Here is a 25,089-nt window from a genome sequence, read left to right as displayed (position 1 = left end):
AGTATTCTCTTCAGAAAGTGTTCGAGTTTTGGCGGGAAAATGGCTGTGTAGACAAAGGCACATTTCTTTGGTGAATTTGAAGAGGGAGATAGTTGAATGTTCTTGTCTTTGATTTACAACAGGGTGTGAGCTGTCAACCCCCCACCAGTTCCCCTCTGCGGGTGAAAGGGGGTCTGGCTGAAGTTATTTATTGCAAAGCTGACCTGTGTCACGCCTGCTCCCGCTCCCCCTCTCTGGCGCTCGAGGGCCTCCAGGCTGCCCTTCATTACGCACAGCTGTCACCATCATTACGCGCAGCTGCGCAATATTGGACTCCATTACTTTGTTGATTACACCTCTATATCTGTCTGCTCCTCAGTTTGTTCCCTGTGTCAGCATTGATGTCGTTATTTTCCCCCTGTCCAGACGCTGTTCATGTCCGTGTTTCATTAGGGATAGGCATCCCGTTAACGGGACAGTTGTAAATCATGCAGCGCCTTATGTCACCATCGCAGATTTAAGAGAAACAACAAATGTCGGTACATATAAGTGTCTTATATTGGCTGAAAGCTTAAATTCTTGTTAATATAACTGCACTGTCCAATGTATAGTAGCTATTACTGTGAAAAAATGCCATGCTATTGTTTGAGGAGAGCTCCTAACAACAAAACACTTTTTTTCACTGTGATAGGTTTGATAAATTCACCTCTGAAGGTGAAATGTGTACTTAAATCAGAGCAAGATTTCAGAATGTATCATCCAAAGGGTCCCATAGATAACATGAAGTGTCGTTTTGTCATTACACAATTAAAGACAGACAACATGAAAAACTCCAAGTAATCTAGTAAAAACCATAGAATTTACAAGAGTATAACAAAATCAAAAACAGCAAATTAAAAACATTGACATGTCAGGGAATCAGCCTCCAGATCATCAGTGATTTAAAAACACCAATCGGGACCAAGTTCTTCCAGTTTAAAAGTATTTTGTAAGGCGTTTCCAAGGCGATGGCGCAGAGTACATAAAAGCCCTTTTACCAAATTCAGTTCGGACATTTGGAACAGTTAGCAGGATAAAGTCCAGCGAACGAAGAGACGACCCACCACATTTCTGAACAATAAAAATGCCAAAATGAAATGGTAGTAAACTCAAAATGGCTTTGTAAATAAAAGTATATCAGTGACTGCATGAAGAGTAGCCCATTGGAAACAGTCATGTGGATTATCAGCCCATTGGAAACAGTCATGTGGATTATCAGCCCATTGGAAACAGTCATGTGGATTATCAGCCCATTGGAAACAGTCATGTGCATTATCAGCCCATTGGAAACAGTCATGTGGATTATCAGCCCATTGGAAACAGTCATGTGGATTATCAGACCATTGGAAACAGTCATGTAGATCAGTAGATTGCAGACATTGTAAGGAGTAGCAGGAGGATGACCATGGGCATGTGGAGGGTCAGTGGTGGTCCTGCAGACACAGCTCTGGGTCTTGTGTAGATGTAAGGATGATCCTAAATCACAAAACATCCCCATTATTAACAGATAGCTGTGAATGTCTTCAATTCATTAGTTCATACATCTCACTTAAGAGTAATTCAAGATTCAAAGACATAGGGCCTATGTAAAATATATAGGGCTGACATAGGGTTGACATGGGGCCTATTGTGGAAGACATATGGCCTATGTAAAATGTATAGGGCTGACATAGGGTTGACATGGGGCTTACTGTAAAATATATAGGAATGACATAGGGTAGACATGGGGTTTAGTGTAAGATATATAGGGCTGACAGGGTTGACATAGGGCCTACTGTAAAATACATAGACCGGACACAGGGTTGACATGGGGCCTATTGTGGAACACATAGGGTTGACATAGTTCCTATGTAAAATATATAGGGTTGATATGGGGCTTGTTCTAAAATATATAGAGCTGACGTAGGGTTGACATGGGGCTTACTGTAAAATATATAGTTGACATTGAGTTTACTATGAAATATATAGAGTTGACATGGGGCTTACTGTAAAATATACAGGGTTGACATAGTGCCTGCTGTAGAATATATAGGGCTGACATAGGGTTGACATAGTGCCTGCTGTAAAATATACAGGGCTGACAGGGTTGACATGGGGCCTACTGTAAAATATATAAAGCTGACGTAGGGTTGACATGGGGCCTACTGTGGAAGACAGAGCTGACATAGGGTTGACATAGGGGCTACTGTAAAATATATAGGGTTTGTATTTATTAGGGATCCCCATTGCCAAGGCAGCAGCTACTCTTCCTGGGGTTTAATATGGATCCCCATTAGTTCCTGCCAAGGCAGCAGCTACTCTTCCTGGGGTTTATTATGGATCCCCGTTAGTTCCTGCCAAGGCAGCAGCTACTCTTCCTGGGGTTTAATATGGATCCCCATTAGTTCCTGCCAAGGCAGCAGCTACTCTTCCTGGGGTCCAAACATATTAAGACACCACTTACATTACATATAAAACAAAAGATAAAACAGTTCATCATATAACATTATTACACCACTACATATCTACAATACAACATGTATAATACCACCATACAACAATATCACAATGTGTGTGTATGTATGTGTCTGTACCTTGGTGTGTGTGTGTGTCTCTTCACAGTCCCCGCTGTTCCATAAGGTGTATTTTTATCTGTTTTTTAAATCTGATTCTCCTGCTGCATCAGTTACCTGATGTGGAATAGAGTTCCATGTAGTCATGGCTCTATGTAGTACTGTGCTCCTCCCATAGTCTCTTCTGGACTTGGGGACTGTGAAGAGACCTCTGGTGGCATGTCTTGTGGGGTATGTGTGGGTGTCTGAGTATTTTAAACAGACAGCTCGGTACGTTCAGCTTGTCAACACCTCTTACAAAAACAAGTAGTAATGAAGTCAATCTCTCCTCTACTTTGAGCCAGGAGAGATTGACATGTATATAATTAATGTTAGCTCTCCATGTACTTTTAAGGGCCAGCCGTGCTGCCCTGTTCTGAACCAACTGCAATTTTCCCAAGTCCCTCTTTGTGGCACCTGACCACACGACTGAACAGTAGTCAAGATGTGACAAAACTAGGACCTGTAGGACCTGCCTTGTGTTTTTAAGAAGGCAGAGCAGCACTTTATTATGGACAGACTTCTCCCCATCTTACCTACTGTTGCATCAACATGTTTTGACCATAACAGTTTACAATCCAGGGTTACTACAAGCAGTTTATTCACCTCAACTTGCTCAATTTCAAGTTGAGGTATAGGGTTTAGTGAATGATTTGTCCCAAATACAATGTTTTTACTTTTGGAAATATTTAGGACTAACTTATTCCTTGCCACCCACTGAAACTAACTGCAGCTATTTGTTAAGTGCTACAGTCATTTCACTAGATGTAGTAGCTGACGTGTATAGTGTAGAGTCATCAGCATACATAGACACAATGGCTTTACTCAAAGTCAGTGGCATGTCATAAGTAAAGATTGAAAAAAGTAAGGGGCCTAAACAGCTGCCCTGGGGAACTCCTGATTCTACCTGGATTATGTTTGAGATGCTTCCATTAAAGAACACCCTCTGTGTTCTGTTAGACAGGTAACTCTTTATCCACAATATAGCAGGGGGTGTAAAGCCATAACACCTACATTTTTCTAGCAGCAGACTATGATCGATAAAGTCAAAAGCTGCACTGAAGTCTAACAAGACAGCCCCCACCATCTTTTATCATCAATTTCTTTCAGCCAATCATCAGTCATTTGTGTAAGTTTTGTGCTTGTTAAATGTCTTTCCCTATTAGCATGCTGAAAGTCTTGTCAATATGTTTTCTGTGAAATAGCATTGTATCTGGTCAAAGACAATTTTTTCCAGATGTTTACTGAGGGTTGGTAACAGGCTGATTGGTCGGCTATTTTAGCCAGTAAAGTGGGCTTTACCATTCTTAGGTAGCGGAATGACTTTAGCTTCCCTCCAGGCCTGAGGGCACACACTAGTAGGCTTAAATTGAAGATGTGGCAAATAGGAGTGGCAAGTGTAGTTGGGACAGTGGTCGTTGTGAGTGAATGTATTAATGTCCTCTGTGTTGTTAGTGAATGTATTAATGTCCTCTGTGTTGTTAGTGAATGTATTAATGTCCTCTGTGTTGATAGTGAATGTATTAATGTCCTCTGTGTTGTTAGTGAATGTATTAATGTCCTCTGTGTTGTTAGTGAATGTATTAATGTCCTCTGTGTTGTTAGTGAATGTATTAATGTCCTCTGTGTTGTTAGTGAATGTAGTAATGTCCTCTGTGTTGTTAGTGAATGTATTCATGTCCTCTGTGTTGTTAGTGAATGTATTAATGTCCTCTGTGTTGTTAGTGAATGTATTAATGTCCTCTGTGTTGTTAGTGAATGTGTTAATGTCCTCTGTGTTGTTAGTGAATGTATTAATGTCCTCTGTGTTGATAGTGAATGTATTAATGTCCTCTGTGTTGTTAGTGAATGTATTAATGTCCTCTGTGTTGTTAGTGAATGTATTAATGTCCTCTGTGTTGTTAGTGAATGTAGTAATGTCCTCTGTGTTGATAGTGAATGTATTAATGTCCTCTGTGTTGTTAGTGAATGTATTAATGTCCTCTGTGTTGTTAGTGAATGTATTAATGTCCTCTGTGTTGTTAGTGAATGTATTAATGTCCTCTGTGTTGTTAGTGAATGTATTAATGTCCTCTGTGTTGATAGTGAATGTATTAATGTCCTCTGTGTTGTTAGTGAATGTATTAATGTCCTCTGTGTTGTTAGTGAATGTATTAATGTCCTCTGTGTTGTTAGTGAATGTATTAATGTCCTCTGTGTTGATAGTGAATGTATTAATGTCCTCTGTGTTGTTAGTGAATGTATTAATGTCCTCTGTGTTGTTAGTGAATGTATTAATGTCCTCTGTGTTGTTAGTGAATGTATTAATGTCCTCTGTGTTGTTAGTGAATGTATTAATGTCCTCTGTGTTGTTAGTGAATGTATTAATGTCCTCTGTGTTGTTAGTGAATGTATTAATGTCCTCTGTGTTGATAGTGAATGTATTAATGTCCTCTGTGTTGATAGTGAATGTATTAATGTCCTCTGTGTTAGTGAATGTATTAATGTCCTCTGTGTTGTTAGTGAATGTATTAATGTCCTCTGTGTTGTTAGTGAATGTATTAATGTCCTCTGTGTTGTTAGTGAATGTATTAATGTCCTCTGTGTTGTTAGTGAATGTATTAATGTCCTCTGTGTTGTTAGTGAATGTATTAATGTCCTCTGTGTTGATAGTGAATGTATTAATGTCCTCTGTGTTGATAGTGAATGTATTAATTTCCTCTGTGTTGTTAGTGAATGTATTAATGTCCTCTGTGTTGTTAGTGAATGTATTAATGTCCTCTGTGTTGTTAGTGAATGTATTAATGTCCTCTGTGTTGTTAGTGAATGTAGTAATGTCCTCTGTGTTGTTAGTGAATGTATTCATGTCCTCTGTGTTGTTAGTGAATGTATTAATGTCCTCTGTGTTGATAGTGAATGTATTCATGTCCTCTGTGTTGTTAGTGAATGTGTGAAAGTCCTCTGTGTTGTTAGTGAATGTATTAATGTCCTGTGTGTTGTTAATGAATGTATTAATGTCCTCTGTGTTGTTAGTGAATGTATTAATGTCCTCTGTGTTGTTAGTGAATGTATTAATGTCCTCTGTGTTGTTAGTGAATGTAGTAATGTCCTCTGTGTTGTTAGTGAATGTATTAATGTCCTCTGTGTTGATAGTGAATGTATTCATGTCCTCTGTGTTGTTAGTGAATGTATTAATGTCCTCTGTGTTGTTAGTGAATGTATTAATGTCCTCTGTGTTGTTAGTGAATGTATTAATGTCCTCTGTGTTGTTAGTGAATGTATTAATGTCCTCTGTGTTGTTAGTGAATGTATTAATGTCCTCTGTGTTGTGAGTGAATGTATTAATGTCCTCTGTGTTGTTAGTGAATGTATTAATGTCCTCTGTGTTGTTAGTGAATGTAGTAATGTCCTCTGTGTTGTTAGTGAATGTATTCATGTCCTCTGTGTTGTTAGTGAATGTATTAATGTCCTCTGTGTTGATAGTGAATGTATTAATGTCCTCTGTGTTGTTAGTGAATGTGTGAAAGTCCTCTGTGTTGTTAGTGAATGTATTAATGTCCTCTGTGTTGTTAGTGAATGTATTAATGTCCTCTGTGTTGTTAGTGAATGTATTAATGTCCTCTGTGTTGTTAGTGAATGTATTAATGTCCTCTGTGTTGATAGTGAATGTATTAATGTCCTCTGTGTTGTTAGTGAATGTATTAATGTCCTCTGTGTTGTTAGTGAATGTATTAATGTCCTCTGTGTTGTTAGTGAATGTATTAATGTCCTCTGTGTTGTTAGTGAATGTATTAATGTCCTCTGTGTTGTTAGTGAATGTATTAATGTCCTCTGTGTTGTTAGTGAATGTATTAATGTCCTCTGTGTTGTTAGTGAATGTATTAATGTCCTCTGTGTTGATAGTGAATGTATTAATGTCCTCTGTGTTGTTAGTGAATGTATTAATGTCCTCTGTGTTGTTAGTGAATGTATTAATGTCCTCTGTGTTGTTAGTGAATGTATTAATGTCCTCTGTGTTGTTAGTGAATGTAGTAATGTCCTCTGTGTTGTTAGTGAATGTATTCATGTCCTCTGTGTTGTTAGTGAATGTATTAATGTCCTCTGTGTTGATAGTGAATGTATTCATGTCCTCTGTGTTGTTAGTGAATGTGTTAATGTCCTCTGTGTTGTTAGTGAATGTATTAATGTCCTCTGTGTTGTTAATGAATGTATTAATGTCCTCTGTGTTGTTAGTGAATGTATTAATGTCCTCTGTGTTGTTAGTGAATGTATTAATGTCCTCTGTGTTGTTAGTGAATGTAGTAATGTCCTCTGTGTTGTTAGTGAATGTATTAATGTCCTCTGTGTTGATAGTGAATGTATTCATGTCCTCTGTGTTGTTAGTGAATGTGTGAAAGTCCTCTGTGTTGTTAGTGAATGTATTAATGTCCTCTGTGTTGATAGTGAATGTATTAATGTCCTCTGTGTTGTTAGTGAATGTATTAATGTCCTCTGTGTTGTTAGTGAATGTATTAATGTCCTCTGTGTTGTTAGTGAATGTAGTAATGTCCTCTGTGTTGTTAGTGAATGTATTAATGTCCTCTGTGTTGTTAGTGAATGTAGTAATGTCCTCTGTGTTGTTAGTGAATGTATTCATGTCCTCTGTGTTGTTAGTGAATGTATTAATGTCCTCTGTGTTGATAGTGAATGTATTAATGTCCTCTGTGTTGTTAGTGAATGTGTGAAAGTCCTCTGTGTTGTTAGTGAATGTATTAATGTCCTGTGTGTTGTTAGTGAATGTATTAATGTCCTCTGTGTTGTTAGTGAATGTATTAATGTCCTCTGTGTTGTTAGTGAATGTATTAATGTCCTCTGTGTTGTTAGTGAATGTATTAATGTCCTCTGTGTTGTTAGTGAATGTATTAATGTCCTCTGTGTTGTTAGTGAATGTATTAATGTCCTCTGTGTTGTGAGTGAATGTATTAATGTCCTCTGTGTTGTTAGTGAATGTATTAATGTCCTCTGTGTTGTTAGTGAATGTATTAATTTCATCTGTGTTGTTAGTGAATGTATTAATGTCCTCTGTGTTGATAGTGAATGTATTAATGTCCTCTGTGTTGTTAGTGAATGTATTAATGTCCTCTGTGTTAGTGAATGTATGAATGTCCTCTGTGTTGACAGTGAATGTAGTAATGTCCTCTGTGTTGTTAGTGAATGTATTAATGTCCTCTGTGTTGTTAGTGAATGTATTAATGTCCTCTGTGTTGATAGTGAATGTATTAATGTCCTCTGTGTTGTTAGTGAATGTAGTAATGTCCTCTGTGTTGTTAGTGAATGTATTAATGTCCTCTGTGTTGTTAGTGAATGTAGTAATGTCCTCTGTGTTGTTAGTGAATGTATTCATGTCCTCTGTGTTGTTAGTGAATGTATTAATGTCCTCTGTGTTGATAGTGAATGTATTAATGTCCTCTGTGTTGTTAGTGAATGTATTAATGTCCTCTGTGTTAGTGAATGTATTAATGTCCTCTGTGTTGATAGTGAATGTATTAATGTCCTCTGTGTTGTTAGTGAATGTATTAATGTCCTCTGTGTTGTTAGTGAATGTATTAATGTCCTCTGTGTTGTTAGTGAATGTATTAATGTCCTCTGTGTTGTTAGTGAATGTATTAATGTCCTCTGTGTTGTTAGTGAATGTATTAATGTCCTCTGTGTTGTTAGTGAATGTATTAATGTCCTCTGTGTTGATAGTGAATGTATTAATGTCCTCTGTGTTGTTAGTGAATGTATTAATGTCCTCTGTGTTGTTAGTGAATGTATTCATGTCCTCTGTGTTGTTAGTGAATGTATTAATGTCCTCTGTGTTAGTGAATGTAGTAATGTCCTCTGTGTTGATAGTGAATGTATTAATGTCCTCTGTGTTGTTAGTGAATGTATTAATGTCCTCTGTGTTGTGAGTGAATGTGTTAATGTCCTCTGTGTTGTTAGTGTATGTAACATGATGGACTGACTGGTTTAAATGTCATGTGACAATGTATGTGTATGTGATTATTTTAATGAAGGTGATGCCAAAGAAACATTTCCATCCTGGATGGACAATAAAGTTTTATTCTATTCTATATCATCTGCTATTATCCTCAGTAATTTTCCATCCAGATTGTCAGACCCCGATGCCTTGTCATTGTTGATAGACAACAATAATTGTTTTCACCTCTTCCACACTGACTTTACAGAATTCAAAAGTACAATTCTTGTCTTTCATAATTTGGTCCCATATACTTGGATGTGTAGTGTCAGCGTTTGTTGCTGGCATGTCATCCCCAAGTTTGCTTATCTTGCCAATGAAAAAGTAATTAAAGTAGTTTGCAATATCAGTGGGCTTTGTGATAAATGGGCATCTGATTCAATGAGTGATGGTGCTGAGTTTGAGATGCTCCAAAGCTTTTGACTGTCATTCTGTATATCATTTATTTTAGTTTCATAGTATAGGTTTTTTATTTTTATTTATTTAGTTTAGTCACATGATTTGTTAATTTGCCGTTCGTTTTGTCTCATCCCTCTCCACCATACAATTGATCAATTCCTCATCAATCCACGGGGATTTAACAGTTTTCACAGTCATTTTCTTAATGGGTGCTTATTAGTAACTGAAATAAGAAATTTCATAAATATGTCAAGTGCAGCGTCTGGTTGCTCCTCATTACACACCACAGACCAACAGATATTCTTTACATCATCAACATATGAATCGCTACAAAACTTATTGTATGACCTCTACACTATATTAGGCCCAGCCTTTGGAACTTTGGTTTTCCTAGATATGGCTACTATATTGTGATCACTACATTATGGATTTGGATACTGCTTTAAAGCACATTTCTGCAGCATTAGTAAAGATGTGATCAATACATGTTGATGATTTTATTCCTGTGCTGTTTGTAACTACCCTGGTAGGTTGACTGATAACCTGAACCAGGTTGCAGGCACTGGTTACAGTTTGAAGTTTTCTTGAGTGGGCAGCTTGATGAGAGCCAGTCAATATTTAAATTACCCAGAAAATATTATTCTCTGTTGAAATCACATACAGTGGTTCTTCCTTTAAAATTTTGAGCTTATGCCGCGACGGTTAGTGGTAGATGGTGGCATTCTGTCATTGCACAAGGGGGAGTTAGAACGCTGATCTAAACAACTAAACGTTAGAACGCTGATCTATCGGTAATCTAAACAACAACAAATTGACAATCTTTTCGTAAATTAATGGAGCCGTTTTCAGTCTGAGAGTCTCTCCTCCCTGGCAATAGAGTCCTGCATCAGGTAACAACAACAGAAACTGTCAGTGGTCCTGGAGTTAAGAGAAAACTTGGATAAATACAATGGGGGAATTTATTATTGTGCATAGAGTCACAATCCACCAGGCACACCTGTGAGCTCTGGAACTCCAGCTCCTGTTTGTGAACTCTGCAAACAATGTGTCCTTGATGGGCTGGAAGCCACCACCCTTGATGGGCTGGAAGCCACCACCCTTGATGGGCTGGAAGCCACCACCCTTGATGGGCTGGAAGCCACCACCCTTGATGGGCTGGAAGCCACCACCCTTGATGGGCTGGAAGCCACCACCCTTGATGGGCTGGAAGCCACCACCCTTGATGGGCTGGAAGCCACCCACCCTTGATGGGCTGGAAGCCACCACCCTTGATGGGCTGGAAGCCACCACCCTTGATGGGCTGGAAGCCACCCACCCTTGATGGGCTGGAAGCCACCCACCCTTGATGGGCTGGAAGCCACCACCCTTGATGGGCTGGAAGCCACCACCCTTGATGGGCTATCAGCAGGACAATAGTCCTCTTGCCGAGTTCAAATCAAAGTTTATTTGTCACGTGCGCTGAATACAACAGGTGTAGACCTTACAGTGAAATGCTGAATACAACAGGTGTAGTAGACCTCACAGTGAAATGCTGAATACTACAGGTGTAGTAGACCTCACAGTGAAATGCTGAATACAACAGGTGTAGTAGACCTCACAGTGAAATGCTGAATACAACAGGTGTAGTAGACCTTACAGTGAAATGCTGAATACAACAGGTGTAGTAGACCTTACAGTGAAATGCTGAATACAACAGGTGTAGTAGACCTCACAGTGAAATGCTGAATACAACAGGTGTAGACCTTACAGTGAAATGCTGAATACAACAGGTGTAGTAGACCTTACAGTGAAATGCTGAATACAGCAGGTGTAGTAGACCGTACAGTGAAATGCTGAATACAACAGGTGTAGTAGACCTCACAGTGAAATGCTGAATACAACAGGTGTAGTAGACCTCACAGTGAAATGCTGAATACAACAGGTGTAGTAGACCTTACAGTGAAATGATGAATACAACAGGTGTAGACCTCACAGTGAAATGCTGAATACAACAGGTGTAGGTAGACCTCACAGTGAAATGCTGAATACAACAGAGTAGACCTCACAGTGAAATGCTGAATACAACAGGTGTAGACCTTACAGTGAAATGCTGAGTACAACAGCTGTAGTAGACCTCACAGTGAAATGCTGAATACAACAGCTGTAGTAGACCTCACAGTGAAATGCTGAATACAACAGGTGTAGACCTTACAGTGAAATGCTGAATACAACAGGTGTAGTAGACCTCACAGTGAAATGCTGAATACAACAGGTGTAGTAGACCTTACAGTGAAATGCTGAATACAACAGGTGTAGTAGACCTTACAGTGAAATGCTGAATACAACAGGTGTAGACCTTACAGTGAAATGCTGAATACAACAGGTGTAGTAGACCTTACAGTGAAATGCTTACTTACAGGCTCTAACCAATAGTGCAAAAAAGGTATTAGGTGAACAAGAGGTAAGTAAAGAAATAAAACAACAGTAAAAAGACAGACTATAAAAGTAGCGAGGCTACATACAGACACCGGTTAGTCAGGCTGATTGAGGTAGTATGTACATGTAGATATGGTTAAAGTGACTATGCATATATGATGAACAGAGAGGAGCAGTAGCGTAAAAGAGGGGTTGGTGGGTGGCGGGTGGTGGGACCCAATGCAGATAGCCCAGTTAGCCAATGTGCGGGAGCACTGGTTGGTCGGCCCAATTGAGGTAGTATGTACATGAATGTATAGTTAAAGTGACTATGCATATATGATAAACAGAGAGTAGCAGCAGCGTAAAAAGAGGGTTTGGGGGGGCACACAATGCAAATAGTCTGGGTAGCCATTTGATTACCTGTTCAGGAGTCTTATGGCTTGGCGGTAAAAACTGTTGAGAAGCCTTTTTGTCCTAGACTTGGCTCTCCGGTACCACTTGCCATGCGGTAGTAGAGAGAACAGTCTATGACTGGGGTGACTGGGCCGTACGCACTACCCTCTGTAGTGCCTTGCGGTCAGAGGCCGTGCAATTGCCGTACCAGGCAGTGATGCAACCAGTCAGGATGCTCTCGATGTTGCAGCTGTAGAACCTTTTGAGGATCTCAGGACCCATGCCAAATCTTTTTAGTTTCCTGAGGGAGAATAGGCTTTGTTGTGCCCACTTCACGACTGTCTTGGTGTGTTTGGACCATTCTAGTTTGTTGTTGATGTGGACACCAAGGAACTTGAAGCTGTCAACCTGCTCCACTACAGCCCCGTCGATGAGAATTGGGGCGTGCTCGGTCCTCCTTTTCCTGTAGTCCACAATAATCTCCTTAGTCTTGGTTGTTATTCTGGCACAACCCGGCCAGGTCTCTGACTTCCTACCTATAGGCTATCTCATTGTTGTCGGTGATCAAGTTTGCAGACGACACTGTTGTGTCGTCTGCAAACTTAATGATGGTGTTGGAGTTGTGCTTGGCCATGCAGTCGTGGGTGAACAGGGAGTACAGGAGGGGACTGAGCACGCACCTCTGGAGAGCTCCAGTGTTGAGGATCAGCGTGGCGGATGTGTTGCTACCTACCCTCACCACCTGGGGGCGGCCCGTCAGGAAGTCCAGGATCCAGTTGCAGAGGGAGGTGTTTTGTCCCAGGGTCCTTAGCTTATTAATGAGCTTTGAGGGTACTATGGTGTTGAACGCTGAGCTGTAGTCAATGAACAGCATTCTCACATAAGTGTTCCTTTTGTCCAGGTGGGAAAGGGCAGTGTGGAGTGCAATAGAGATTGCATCATCTGTGGATCTGTTTGGGCGGTTTGGTATGCAAATTGGAGTGGGTCTAGGGCTTCTGGGATAATGGTGTTGATGTGAACCATGACCAGCCTTTCAAACACTTCATGGCTACGGACGTGAGTGCTACGGGTCTGTAGTCATTTAGGCAGGTTACCTTAGTGCTCTTGGGCACAGGGACTATGGTGGTCTGCTTAAAACATGTTGATATTACAGACTGGGTCAGGGACATGTTGAAAATGTCAGTGAAGACACCTGCCAGTTGGTCAGCACAGTTTAGGGACTTTAAATGTACAGTATTAATGGATGTTTGCGAGGCAAATAAATATCACTGAATGACAGAGCATGGGTCTTTATAAATCAATCAGATTTTTATGTGGAAATGTAAAGATTATTTTGCTCTTTACTCTGTCACTTAGTAGCCTAGGCCTACTCCCGACCAGTCACATTGTACAGCGCCATATTTCCCCTAACGGAAACCCCTAATTAAATCACTTTAGCCGTGATTGTAAAATGTGTTTGTTTTATAACTAAAATGCTTGACTGTATTTAAAGACATGGATGACTTGTATGCTGTGTGATGACATGCACAAATGAATGAGTGATTGATTGATGTACTGTATATTTAAGTAGGCCTTTATGCCAATAAGTAAGTTACACTAAAACAGCAGTAACACTAACTACCATTAATGGCAACAATGCCTGACACTTAAATAACAAGCTGTGCTGCTGTACGATGCAACTTTTAAAGGAAGAACCACTGTACATTATCAAGCATTTCAGATGTATTATCCAGATACTGACTGTATCTAATTGCAGTCGCTGTACTCATAATATACAGGAGAACGATCGCCTTATGGCGAGGATAGCTGTGTTGCAAGCCCAGCTTCAGACGCAATCGTTAGGCAAGGGTAATTTAAGTGTAGGAAAAGGATGAAACAGCGTCTGTGCCACCAATAAGTACAGATAGTAGTATAAATCCCATCGCACAGTCCCCGCAGCCGGACAACTTAACAATATGCAGCATTCAAATACGTGCCATTATTTATTGAGTGCTTGCCATCTCCTGAATGATTCCTCTTTTCCAAGCCTCATTCTAACGCTCCCACCCTGGGGCGAATGGAAAGTCCAAGCCTCATTCTAACGCTCCCACCCTGGGGCGAATGGAAAGTCCAAGCCTCATTCTAACGCTCCCACCCTGGGGCGAATGGAAAGTCCAAGCCTCATTCTAACGCTCCCACCCTGGTGCAAATGGAAAGTCCAAGCCTCATTCTAACGCTCCCACCCTGGTGCAAATGGAAAGTCCAAGCCTCATTCTAACGCTCCCACCCTGGGGCGAATGGAAAGTCCAAGCCTCATTCTAACGCTCCCACCCTGGGGCGAATGGAAAGTCCAAACCTCATTCTAACGCTCCCACCCTGGGGTGAATGGAAAGTCCAAGCCTCATTCTAACGCTCCCACCCTGGGGCGAATGGAAAGTCCAAGCCTCATTCTAACGCTCCCACCCTGGGGCGAATGGAAAGTCCAAGCCTCATTCTAACGCTCCCACCCTGGGGCGAATGGAAAGTCCAAACCTCATTCTAATGCTCCCACCCTGGTGTGAATGGAAAGTCCAAGCCTCATTCTAACGCTCCCACCCTGGGGTGAATGGAAAGTCCAAGCCTCATTCTAACGCTCCCACCCTGGTGTGAATGGAAAGTCCAAGCCTCATTCTAACGCTCCCACCCTGGGGTGAATGGAAAGTCCAAGCCTCATTCTAACGCTCCCACCCTGGTGTGAATGGAAAGTCCAAGCCTCATTCTAACGCTCCCACCCTGGGGCGAATGGAAAGTCCAAACCTCATTCTAACGCTCCCACCCTGGGGCGAATGGAAAGTCCAAGCCTCATTCTAACGCTCCCACCCTGGGGCGAATGGAAAGTCCAAGCCTCATTCTAACGCTCCCACCCTGGGGCGAATGGAAAGTCCAAGCCTCATTCTAACGCTCCCACCCTGGGGTGAATGGAAAGTCCAAACCTCATTCTAACGCTCCCACCCTGGTGCGAATGGAAAGTCCAAGCCTCATTCTAACGCTCCCACCCTGGGGTGAATGGAAAGTCTTATATATTGCCTTCAGAAAGTATTCACGTCGCTTGACTTTTTACATTTTCTTGTGTTACAACCTTAATTTAAAATAGATTGAATTTAGATTTCTTGTTACCGGCCTAAACACAATACCCCCATAATGTCAAAGTGTAATTTTTTACAAAATATAAAGAAGTTAAACGCTGCCATGGAGACAAGTGTTTTAATACTATATCTCTTGGTACATTCATGTATATAGTCATGGCCTCTAAAACTTCAAGCTGCGTACTGGACCGTATTCCAACTAAACTACTGAAAGAGCTGCTTCCTGTGCTTGGTCCTCCTATATTGAACATAATAAATGGCTCTCCACATCCACCGGATGTGTACCAAGCTCACTAAAAGTGGCAGTAATAAAGCTTCTCTTGGAAAAGCCAAACCTTGACCCAGAAAAAAAAGCTGATGCGCAGCAACTCACTGCCTTCCTGAAGACAAACAATGCATACTTAACGCTTCAGTCTGGTTTTAGACACCTGGCCGTGCTGCTGATCCCGTTCCAACTGTTCTGCCTGCAGCTATGGAACCCTGATCTGTTCACCGGACGTGCTACCTGTCCCAGACCTGCTGTCCCAGACCTGCTGGAACCCTGACCTGTTCACCGGACGTGCTACCTGTCCCAGACCTGCTGTCGAAGACCTGCTGGAACCCTGACCTGTTCACCGGACGTGCTACCTGTCCCAGACCTGCTGTCCCAGACCTGCTGGAACCCTGACCTGTTCACCGGACGTGCTACCTGTCCCAGACCTGCTGTCCCAGACCTGCTGGAACCCTGACCTATACACCATACTTAACGCTTCCGTCTGGTTTTAGACTCCATCATAGCACTGAGACTGCACTCGTGAAAATGGTAAATTATCTTTTAATTGCATCAGACCAAGGTTCTGCATCTGTCCTCGTGCTCCTAGACCATCGATCCCCACTTTTTTGGGGGGGAGAGATTGGAAACCCTAATTGGTCGCTGAATTGTAAGGAACACCCCTCACCTCATTGTCTAGGTCCTAATTGAACAAATATAAATATTCCAAAAATGCATCCTGTTTGCAACAAGGCACTAAAGTATTCATCATCTGAAGACACATGATAAACTATAGCTATATGAAGGGGTTGATGACGTCATTTCCTGTCACAGCTTGTGGACTTGTTTACGTGCTGCTGGGCGTTTTGTTGCTAGCCTTATTTTGCTACCTGACAACTTTACGGTTTTTATTTTTCCCCCTTGCTCAACTATTATATTTCAACTTTTTCTGGACGTGGTTCGTCAGGGCCTCCACCAGCCGAAGCTAATTAGTAACATTAACATGATGCCTTCTAATTGAAGTCGCTGTACTCATAATATACAGGAGAACAATCGCCTTATGGCGATGATAGCTGTGCTGCAAGCCCAGCTTCAGATGCAATCGTTAGGCAAGGGTCATTTAAGTGTAGGAAAAGGATGAAACAGCGTCTGTGCCACCAGTAAGTACAGATAGTAACGTTAGTATAAACCCCCTCGCACGGTCCCCGCAGCCGGACAACTTTCTCATGGCTTCTGGAAGGAAATGCTGTAGGAATGCTCAACCGGTGCCGCTCATTCAGCCGACAGAAACTTTGAACCGGTTCACCCCATTAAGCAACGGGTCGGAGTCAGAGGCCGAGACCTTCTCCGTTCTCTCCTCCTCCCGTTACGGGGTCTGAGGCCGAGCCTTCTCTGGTCTCTCCTCCTCCCGTTACGGGGTCAGAGGCCGAGCCTTCTCTGGTCTCTCCTCCTCCCGTTACGGGGTCAGAGGCCGAGCCTTCTCTGGTCTCTCCTCCTCCCGTTACGGGGTCAGAGGCCGAGCCTTCTCTGGTCTCTCCTCCTCCCGTTACGGGGTCAGAGGCCGAGCCTTCTCTGGTCTCTCATCCTCCCATTACGGGGTCTGAGACACCGAAGCCTCCCACCATTAGCTCTGACAAAGAGAAAACCCTAGTCATTGGCAACTCCCTTACCCACAGTATTAGAATTAAAATGAATCATCCAGCGATCATACACTGTTTACCAGGGGGCAGGGCTACCGACGTTAAGGCTAATCTGAAGATGGTGCTGGCTAAGGCTAAAACTGGCGAGTGTAGAGAGTATAGAGATATTGTTATCCACGTCGGCACCAACGATGTTAGGATGAAACAGTCAGAGGTCACCAAGCGCAACATAGCTTTAGTGTGTAAATCAGTTGGTAAGATGTGTCGGCATCGAGTAATTGTCTCTGGCCCCCTCCCAGTTAGGGGGAGTGATGGGCTGTACAGCAGAGTCTCACAACTCAATGAAAACTGTTTTCTACACTTCCCAAAAGATAGAATTTCTAGATAATTGTCCATCTTTCTGGGACTCACCCACAAAAAAGACCAAGCCTGGCCTGTTGAGGAGTGACGGACTCCATCCTAGCTGGAGGGGTGCTCTCATCTTATCTATGAACATAGACAGGTCTCTAACTCCTCTAGCTCCACAATGAGATAGGGTGCAGGCCAGGCAGCAGGCTGTTAGCCAGCCTGCCAGCTTAGTGGAGTCTGCCACTAGCACAGTCAGTGTTGTCAGCTCAGCTATCCCCATTGAGGCCGTGTCTGTGCCTGAACTAGGTTGGGCAAAACTAAACATGGCGGTGTTCGCCTTAGCAATCTCACTGGAATAAAGACCTCCTCCATTCCTGTCATTATTGAAAGAGATTGTGATATCTCACATCTCAAAATAGGGCTAATTAATGTTAGACCCTCACTTCCAAGGCAGTTATAGTCAATGAACTAATCACTGATCATAATATTGATGTGACTGGCCTGACTGAAACATAGCTTAAGCCTGATGAATTTATTGTGGTAAGAGACCTCACCTCCTGGTTACACTAGTGACCATATCACCGCGCATCCCGCAAAGGCAGAGGTGTTGCTAACATTTACGATAGCAAATTTAAATTTACAAAAATAAACGACTGCATTTTCATATTTTGAGCTGGAAGTCATGGAATCTATGCAGCCTACTCAATCACTTTTTATAGCTACTGTTTACATGCCTCCTGGGCCATGTACAGCGTTCCTCACCGAGTTCCCTGAATTCCTATCGGACCTTGTAGTCATGGCAGATAATATTCACATTTTTGGTGACTTTAATATTCACATGGAAAAGTCCACAGACCCACTCCAAAAGGCTTTCATAGCCATCATCGACTCAGTGGGTTTTGTCCAACATGTCTCCGGACCTACTCACTGCCACAGTCATACTCTGGACCTAGTTTTGTCCCGTGGAATAAATGTTGTGGATCTCAATGTTCTTCCTCATAATCCTGGACTATCGGACCATCATTTTATTACATTTGCAATTCCAACAAATAATCTGCTTAGACCCCAACCAAGGATCATCAAAAGCCGTGCTATAAATTCTCGGACAACCCGAAGATTCCTAGATGCCCTTCCAGACTCCCTCCACCTACCCAAGGACGTCAGAGGACAGAAATCAGTTAACCACCTAACTGAGGAACTCAATTTAACCTTGCACAATACCCTAGATGCAGTCATACCCCTAAAAACAAAAAAACATTTGTCATAAGAAACTAGCTCCCTGGTATACAGAAAATACCCAAGCTCTGAAGCAAGCTTCCAGAAAATTGGAACGGAAATGGCGCTACACCAAACTGGAAGTCTTCCGACTAGCTTGGAAAGACAGTACCGTGCAGTATCGAAGAGCCCTCACTGCTGCTCGATCATCCTATTTTTCCAACTTAATTGAGGAGAATAAGAACAATCCAAAATTTATTTTTGATACTGTCGCAAAGTTAACTAAAAAGCAACATTTCCCAAGAGAGGATGGCTTTCACTTCAGCAGTGATAAATTCATGAACTTCTTTGACAAAAAGATCATGATCATTAGAAAGCAAATTACGGACTCCTTTTTAAATCTTTTTTTAAATCTGCGTATTCCTCCAAAGCTCCGTTGTCCTGAGTCTGCACAACTCTGCCAGGACCTAGGATCAAGGGAGATACTCAAGTTTTTTAAATATTATATCCCTTGACACATTGATGAAAAAACAAATAGCCTCTAAACCTTCAAGCTGCATACTGGACCATATTCCAACTAAACTACTGAAAGACTGCTTCCTGTGCTTGGCCCGCCTATGTTGAACATATTAAACGGCTCTCTATCCACCGGATGTGTACCAAACTCACTAAAAGTGGCAGTAGTAAAGCCTCTCTTGAAAAAGCCAAACCTTGACCCAGAAAATATAAAAAAACTATCGGCCTATATCGAATCTCCCATTCCTCTCAAACAATTTTGAAAAAGCTGTTGCGCAGCAACTCACTGCCTTCCTGAAGACAAACAATGTATACGAAACGCTTCAGTCTGGTTTTAGACCCCAGCATAGCACCGAGACTTCTGAAGGTGGTAAATTACCTTTTAATGGCATCAGGTCTAGGAGCATCTGTCCTCGTGCTCCTAGACCTTAGTGCTGCTTTTGATACCATCGATCACCACATTCTTTTGGAGAGATTGGAAACCCAAATTGGTCTACATGGACAAGTTCTTCCCTGGTTTAGATCTTATCTGTCGGGAAAGATATCAGCTTGTCTCTGTAGATGGTTTGTCCTCTGACAAATCCACGGTACATTTCGGTGTTCCTCAAGGCTCTGTTTTAGGACCACTATTGTTTTCACTATATATTTTACCTCTTGGTGATGTCATTTCGGAAACAATGTTAACTTTCATTGCTATGCGGACGACACATAGGTGTACATTTCGATGAAACATGGTGAAACCCCAAAATTGCCCTCCCTGGAAGCCTGTGTTTCAGACATAAGGAAGTGGATGGCGGCAAATGTTCTACTTTTAAACTCGGACAAAACAGAGATGCTAGTTCTAGGTCCTAAGACACAAAGAGATCCTCTGTTGAATCTGACAATTAATCTTTATGGTTGTACAGTCGTCTCAAATAAAACTGTGAAGGTTCTCGGCGTTACTCTGGACCCTGATCTCTCTTTTGACGAACATATCAAGACTGTTTCAAGGACAGCTTTTTTCCATCTACATAACATTGCAAAAATCTGAAACTTTCTGTCCAAAAATTATGCAGAAAAATGTATCAATGATTTTGTCACTTCTAGATTAGACTACTGGATAAAGCACTAAATAAACTTCAGTTAGTGCTAAACACGGCTGCTAGAATCTTGACTAGAACCCCAAAATGTGATCATATTACTCCAGTGCTAGCCTCTCTACACTGGCTTCCTGTTAAGGCAAGGGCTGATTTCAAGGTTTTACTGCTAACCTACAAAGCATTACATGGACTTGCTCCTACCTATCTTTCTGATTTGGTCCTGCCATACATACCAACACGTACTCTACAGTCACAAGACGCAGGCCTCCTTATTGTCCCTAGAATTTCTAAGCAAACAGCTGGAGGCAGGGCTATCTCCTATAGAGCTACATTTTTATGGAATGGTCTGCCTATCCATGTGAGAGACAGACTCGGTCTCGACCTTTAAGTCTTTATTGAAGACTCATCTCTTCAGTAGATCCTATGATTGAGTGTAGTCTGGCCCAGGAGTGTGAAGGTGAACGGAAAGGTACTGGAGCAACGAACCGCCCTTGCTGTCGTTGCCTGGCTGGTTCCCCTCTCTCCACTGAGATTCTCTGCCTCTAACCCTATTACAGGGGCTGAGTCACTGGCTTACTGGTGTTCTTCCATGCCGTCCTTAGGAGGGGTGCGCCACTTGAGTGGGTTGAGTAACTGACGTGATCTTCCTGTCCGGGTTTGGCTCCCCCCCTTGGGTTCGTGCCGTGGGGGAGATCTTTGTGGGCTATACTCGGTCTTGTTTCAGAGTAGTAACTTGGTGGCTGAAGGTATCCCTCTAGTGGTGTGGGGCTGTGCTTTGGCAAAGTGGGTGGGGTTATATCCGGCCTGTTTGGCCCTGTCCGGGGGTATCATCGGACGGGACCACAGTGTCTCCCAATCCCTCCTGTCTCATGCTCCAGTATTTATGCTGCAACAGTTTGTGTCGGGGGGCTAGGGTCAGTCTGTTATATCTGGAGTATTTATCCTGTCTTATCCAGTGTCCTGTGTGAATTTAAGTATGCTCTCTCTAATTCTCTCTTTCTTTCTCTCTCTCGGAGGACCTGAGCCCTAGGACCATGCCTCAGGACTACCTGGCTTGATGACTCCTTGCTGTCCCCAGTTCACCTGGCCGTGCTGCAGCTCCAGTTTCAACTGTTCAGCCTGCGGCTATGGAACCCTGACCTGTTCACCGGACGTGCTACCTGTCCCAGACCTGCTGTTTTCAACTCACTAGAGACAGCAGGAGCGGTAGAGATACTCTCAATGATCGGCTATGAAAAAGCCGACTGACATTTACTCCTGAGGTGCTGACCTGTTGCACCCTCTACAACCACTGTGATTATTATTTGAGCCTGCTGGTCATCTATGAACATGTTCTGCTTATAATCTCCACCCAGCACAGCCAGAAGAGGACTGGCCACCCCTCATAGCCTGGTTCCTCTCTAGGTTTCTTCCTAGGTTCTGGCCTATCTAGGGAGTTTTTCCTAGCCACCGTGCTTCTATTCCTGCATTACTTGCTGTTTGAGGTTTTAGGCTGGGTTTCTGTACAACACTTTGTGACATCAGCTGATGTAAGAAGGGCTTAATAAATACATTTGATTGATAAATTGATATCCCAGTCTGTGTGTTTAAAAACAATCCTGATGCATGGATTCTGATTGGTCAGACCAGCGTTGAATAGACCTTAGCATGGGTACTTCCTGTTTGAGGTTCTGCCTATAAGAAGGGAGGAGCAGAATGGAGTCGTGATCTGATTTCCCAAAGGGAGGGTGGGGTCGTGCCTTGTAGCCATCCCGGAAGGGGGAGGAACAATGGTTGAGAGTTTTTGAAGCACGAATACTACAGGCAATGTGTTAATAGAACTTCGGTAGAGTTTTCCTCAGATTTGCTTTATTTAAAGTTCCCAGCTACAATATTTGTGGCCTCAGGATATGTGGTTTCTAGTTAACACAAAGTCCAGTGTAGTTCCTTGAGGGCCGCTGTGGTATCGGCTTGAGGGGGAATATACACGGCTGTGACTATAACCGAAGAGAATTCTCTTTGGAGGTAATACGGTTGGCATTTGATTGTGAGCGATTCTAGGTCGGGTGAACAAAAGGACTTGAGTTCCTATACATTACGACAATCACACCATGAGTAGTTAACCATGAAACATACACCTTTCTTCTTCCTGGAGAGTTCTTTATTGCTGTCTGCGCAATGTACTGAGAACCCAGAGTATGTTACAGTACCTGATGTCTCTCCGGAAGGAGATCCTCGCCCTGAGTTCGTCTACTTTATTGTCCAGAGACTTAACATTAGCGAGTAATATACTCGGAAGTGGTGGATGGTGTGCACACCTAATGAGTCGGACTAGAAGTCCACTCCAAAAACCTCTTCTCCGCCGGTGTGATCTTGGAGCAGCCTCTGGGATAAGTTACATTGCCTTGGGGGGGGTATCAACAATTCGGTCGTATTTCTGGTCAGAATGCTAGTGAATTACCATCGCTCTGATATCCAAAACTTATTTCTGGTTGAATGTAATAATGGAAAAACATTTCTGGGCCAATAATGTAAGACATAACACACAAAAATAAAAAAAATATTGCAAAGTTGCTTTGGAGCCAGAAGCAGAGCGGCCATGTCTGTCTGCGCCATCTTAGAGACACACACACACACACACACAGACACATGCATACTGTACACACACACTATAACATACGAACTATACACACACGTACACATGGATTTTGTGTTGTAGAGTAACACTTAATGTGTTGTGAAATCGGTTTTGAAATTTATTGTTGTTTTTAAAATTGTATACGACTATCTTAATTTTGCAGGATCCCAGGAAGAGTAGCTGCTGCCTTGGCAGGAACTAATGGGGATCCATAATAAATACAATACAAGTACCTTGGGAGGGCAGATGAGTTTGATAGGGTTTGAGAATGTGTTCACCAACTCTTTATGTCCCTCCGGTTGGAACTGGAAAAAAATGGGAGGACATTATGCTCAAATTAACAAAACCACAACTCGGTGTTGTCTTGCAAAAAAATGTATGCAATATTTTCCCATATCGTTATTTAACATAGAAAGGTTAGTCCCAACTGCTAACCCAAACCCCTAAATCCTAACCCCTTAACCCCTAACTCACCATGTTGTTCCATTGTTCCTTGGCCAGCTCCTAACCTTAAAACCTTTAACCTAACCTTAACCCCTAACTCACCATGTTGTTCCATTGTTCCTTGGCCAGCTCCTAACCTAAACCCTTTAACCTAACCTTAACCCCTAACTCACCATGTTGTTCCATTGTTCCTGGGCCAGCTCCTAACCTTAACCCTTTAACCTTTACCCCTAACTCACCATGTTGTTCCATTGTTCCTTGGCCAGCTCCTAACCTAAACCCTTTAACCTAACCTTAACCCCTAACTCACCATGTTGTTTCATTGTTCCTGGGCCAGCTCCTAACCTTAACCCTTTAACCTTTACCCCTAACTCACCATGTTGTTCCATAAACCCTTGGCCAGCTCCTCGTGGCCCTTCACTCTGAAGTGGAAACAGTCTGCGGTGAAAAAGCTGAGATCTATTTTTCCATCCTAAAGTGAAAATCAATAACAGACTTTCATTAATTTATCAAGGGTGCTATGCTAAAACATATATATTTTTAAGTGATTCGGTTATTTAGTAAAATCATAGATCATAGATTGCAGATCGACTTGATTTATTGAATACTGTGTAAATCTTGGTTGGTTGGGCGTGTTGTAGGAAGGGGTTAGAGGTTAGAGGTTAGAGGGTAGGGGTTAGGGGGTAGGGGTTAGGGGGTAGGGAACAAACAGGCAGCCTCGGTTGGAGGGTAGGTAGGGTTTAGGGAACGAATAGGCAGTCTGTTGTAGTGTAGGTAGGGGTTAGGCAACTAATAGGCAGTCTGTTGTAGTGTAGGTAGGGGTTAGGGGTTAGGGGTTAGGGAACTAATAGGCAGTCTGTTGTAGTGTAGGTAGGGGTTAGGGGGTAGGGGTTAGGGAACTAATAGGCAGTCTGTTGTAGTGTAGGTAGGGGTTAGGGGGTAGGGGTTAGGGAACTAATAGGCAGTCTGTTGTAGTGTAGGTAGGGGTTAGGGAACTAATAGGCAGTCTGTTGTAGTGTAGGTAGGGGTTAGGGGGTAGGGGTTAGGGAACTAATAGGCAGTCTGTTGTGGTGTAGGTGTTAGGGAACAAAACAGGTAGTCTTGGTGGTTGGGAATGTTGTAGGTAGGGCTTAGGGGGTAGGGGTTAGGGGTTAGGGAACTAATAGGCAGTCTGTTGTAGTGTAGGTAGGGGTTAGGGGGTAGGGGTTAGGGAACTAATAGGCAGTCTGTTGTAGTGTAGGTAGGGGTTAGGGAACTAATAGGCAGTCTGTTGTAGTGTAGGTAGGGGTTAGGGGGTAGGGGTTAGGGAACTAATAGGCAGTCTGTTGTAGTGTAGGTAGGGGTTAGGGGTTAGGGGTTAGGGGTTAGGGAACGAGCAGGTAGTCTTGGTGTTTGGGCCTGTTGTAGGTAGGGGTTGGAGGTTAGGGTTTAGGGGGTAAGGGTTAGGGGTTAGGAAACAAACCTTTTTTCTTAATGGTTGGGGTGTTATAGATAGGGGTTAGAGGTAAGGAAATGAAAACCAGTAGTCATGGTGGTTGCGCGTGTTGTAGCTAAGGGTTAGAGGTTAGGGTTTAGGGGTTAAGACTCCACTCACACAAGTCATAGACTGTTCTCTCTGCTACCTCACGGCAAGCTGTACCGGAGCGCCAAGTCTAGGTCCAAAAGGCTCCTTAACATTTAATGGGTTATGTAAAAAGTCTAATAAACCCATGTAATATAGCCTACACCTTCACAATAAATCCATTATTTATTTTAGACAGGTTTAAAGAAACATGATATGAAGAAAATGTAGTCTATTTCAGAAGAACAGAATAGCATCCTCTGAGTTGTCCTGATGTTAAGGTCCTGATGTGGTTATGCCATATGGCTGTTCTACAGATTTGCTCAGAATTCCATGGCATTATTTTATAGTATGAGGAATATAATTGAACAAAGCTGAATAAAATAGAAAGGATGTTTTCTCCAAAGGATTTGAGGGAGCGCCCTCATGTGGCCATTCTGTGTAGAGCGGTCAAAAAGGACACAGGTACTCCTATATGCTTCATGTAGAGTTACTTACAGGGCATTCAGAAAGTATTCAGAAACCTCCCCTTGTTCT

The 25,089-nt window shown here is 42.5% G+C and overlaps 1 protein-coding gene across 1 annotated transcript in view; it reads right to left on the bottom strand.

The window, feature by feature from the left end:
- Window positions 1–902: 902 nt before the first annotated feature.
- LOC106560213 (phospholipase B1, membrane-associated) overlaps window positions 903–25,089 on the bottom strand; it is a 49,051-nt gene continuing 24,864 nt past the window's right edge. The window contains exons 14-16 of the mRNA XM_045705021.1: window positions 23,368–23,463; window positions 22,781–22,852; window positions 903–1,494 (exon numbers count right to left, since the gene is read on the bottom strand). Coding sequence (XP_045560977.1) covers window positions 1,381–1,494; window positions 22,781–22,852; window positions 23,368–23,463 — 282 coding nt within the window. The 3' untranslated portion in view covers window positions 903–1,380. The remainder of the gene's footprint in view (window positions 1,495–22,780; window positions 22,853–23,367; window positions 23,464–25,089) is intronic.

The sequence above is a fragment of the Salmo salar genome, chromosome ssa01 (assembly GCF_905237065.1).
Source record: "Salmo salar chromosome ssa01, Ssal_v3.1, whole genome shotgun sequence".
Classification (NCBI taxonomy): domain Eukaryota; kingdom Metazoa; phylum Chordata; class Actinopteri; order Salmoniformes; family Salmonidae; genus Salmo; species Salmo salar.
Note: the sequence above shows the minus strand (reverse complement) of the source record. Positions and strands in the feature narration are given on the sequence as shown.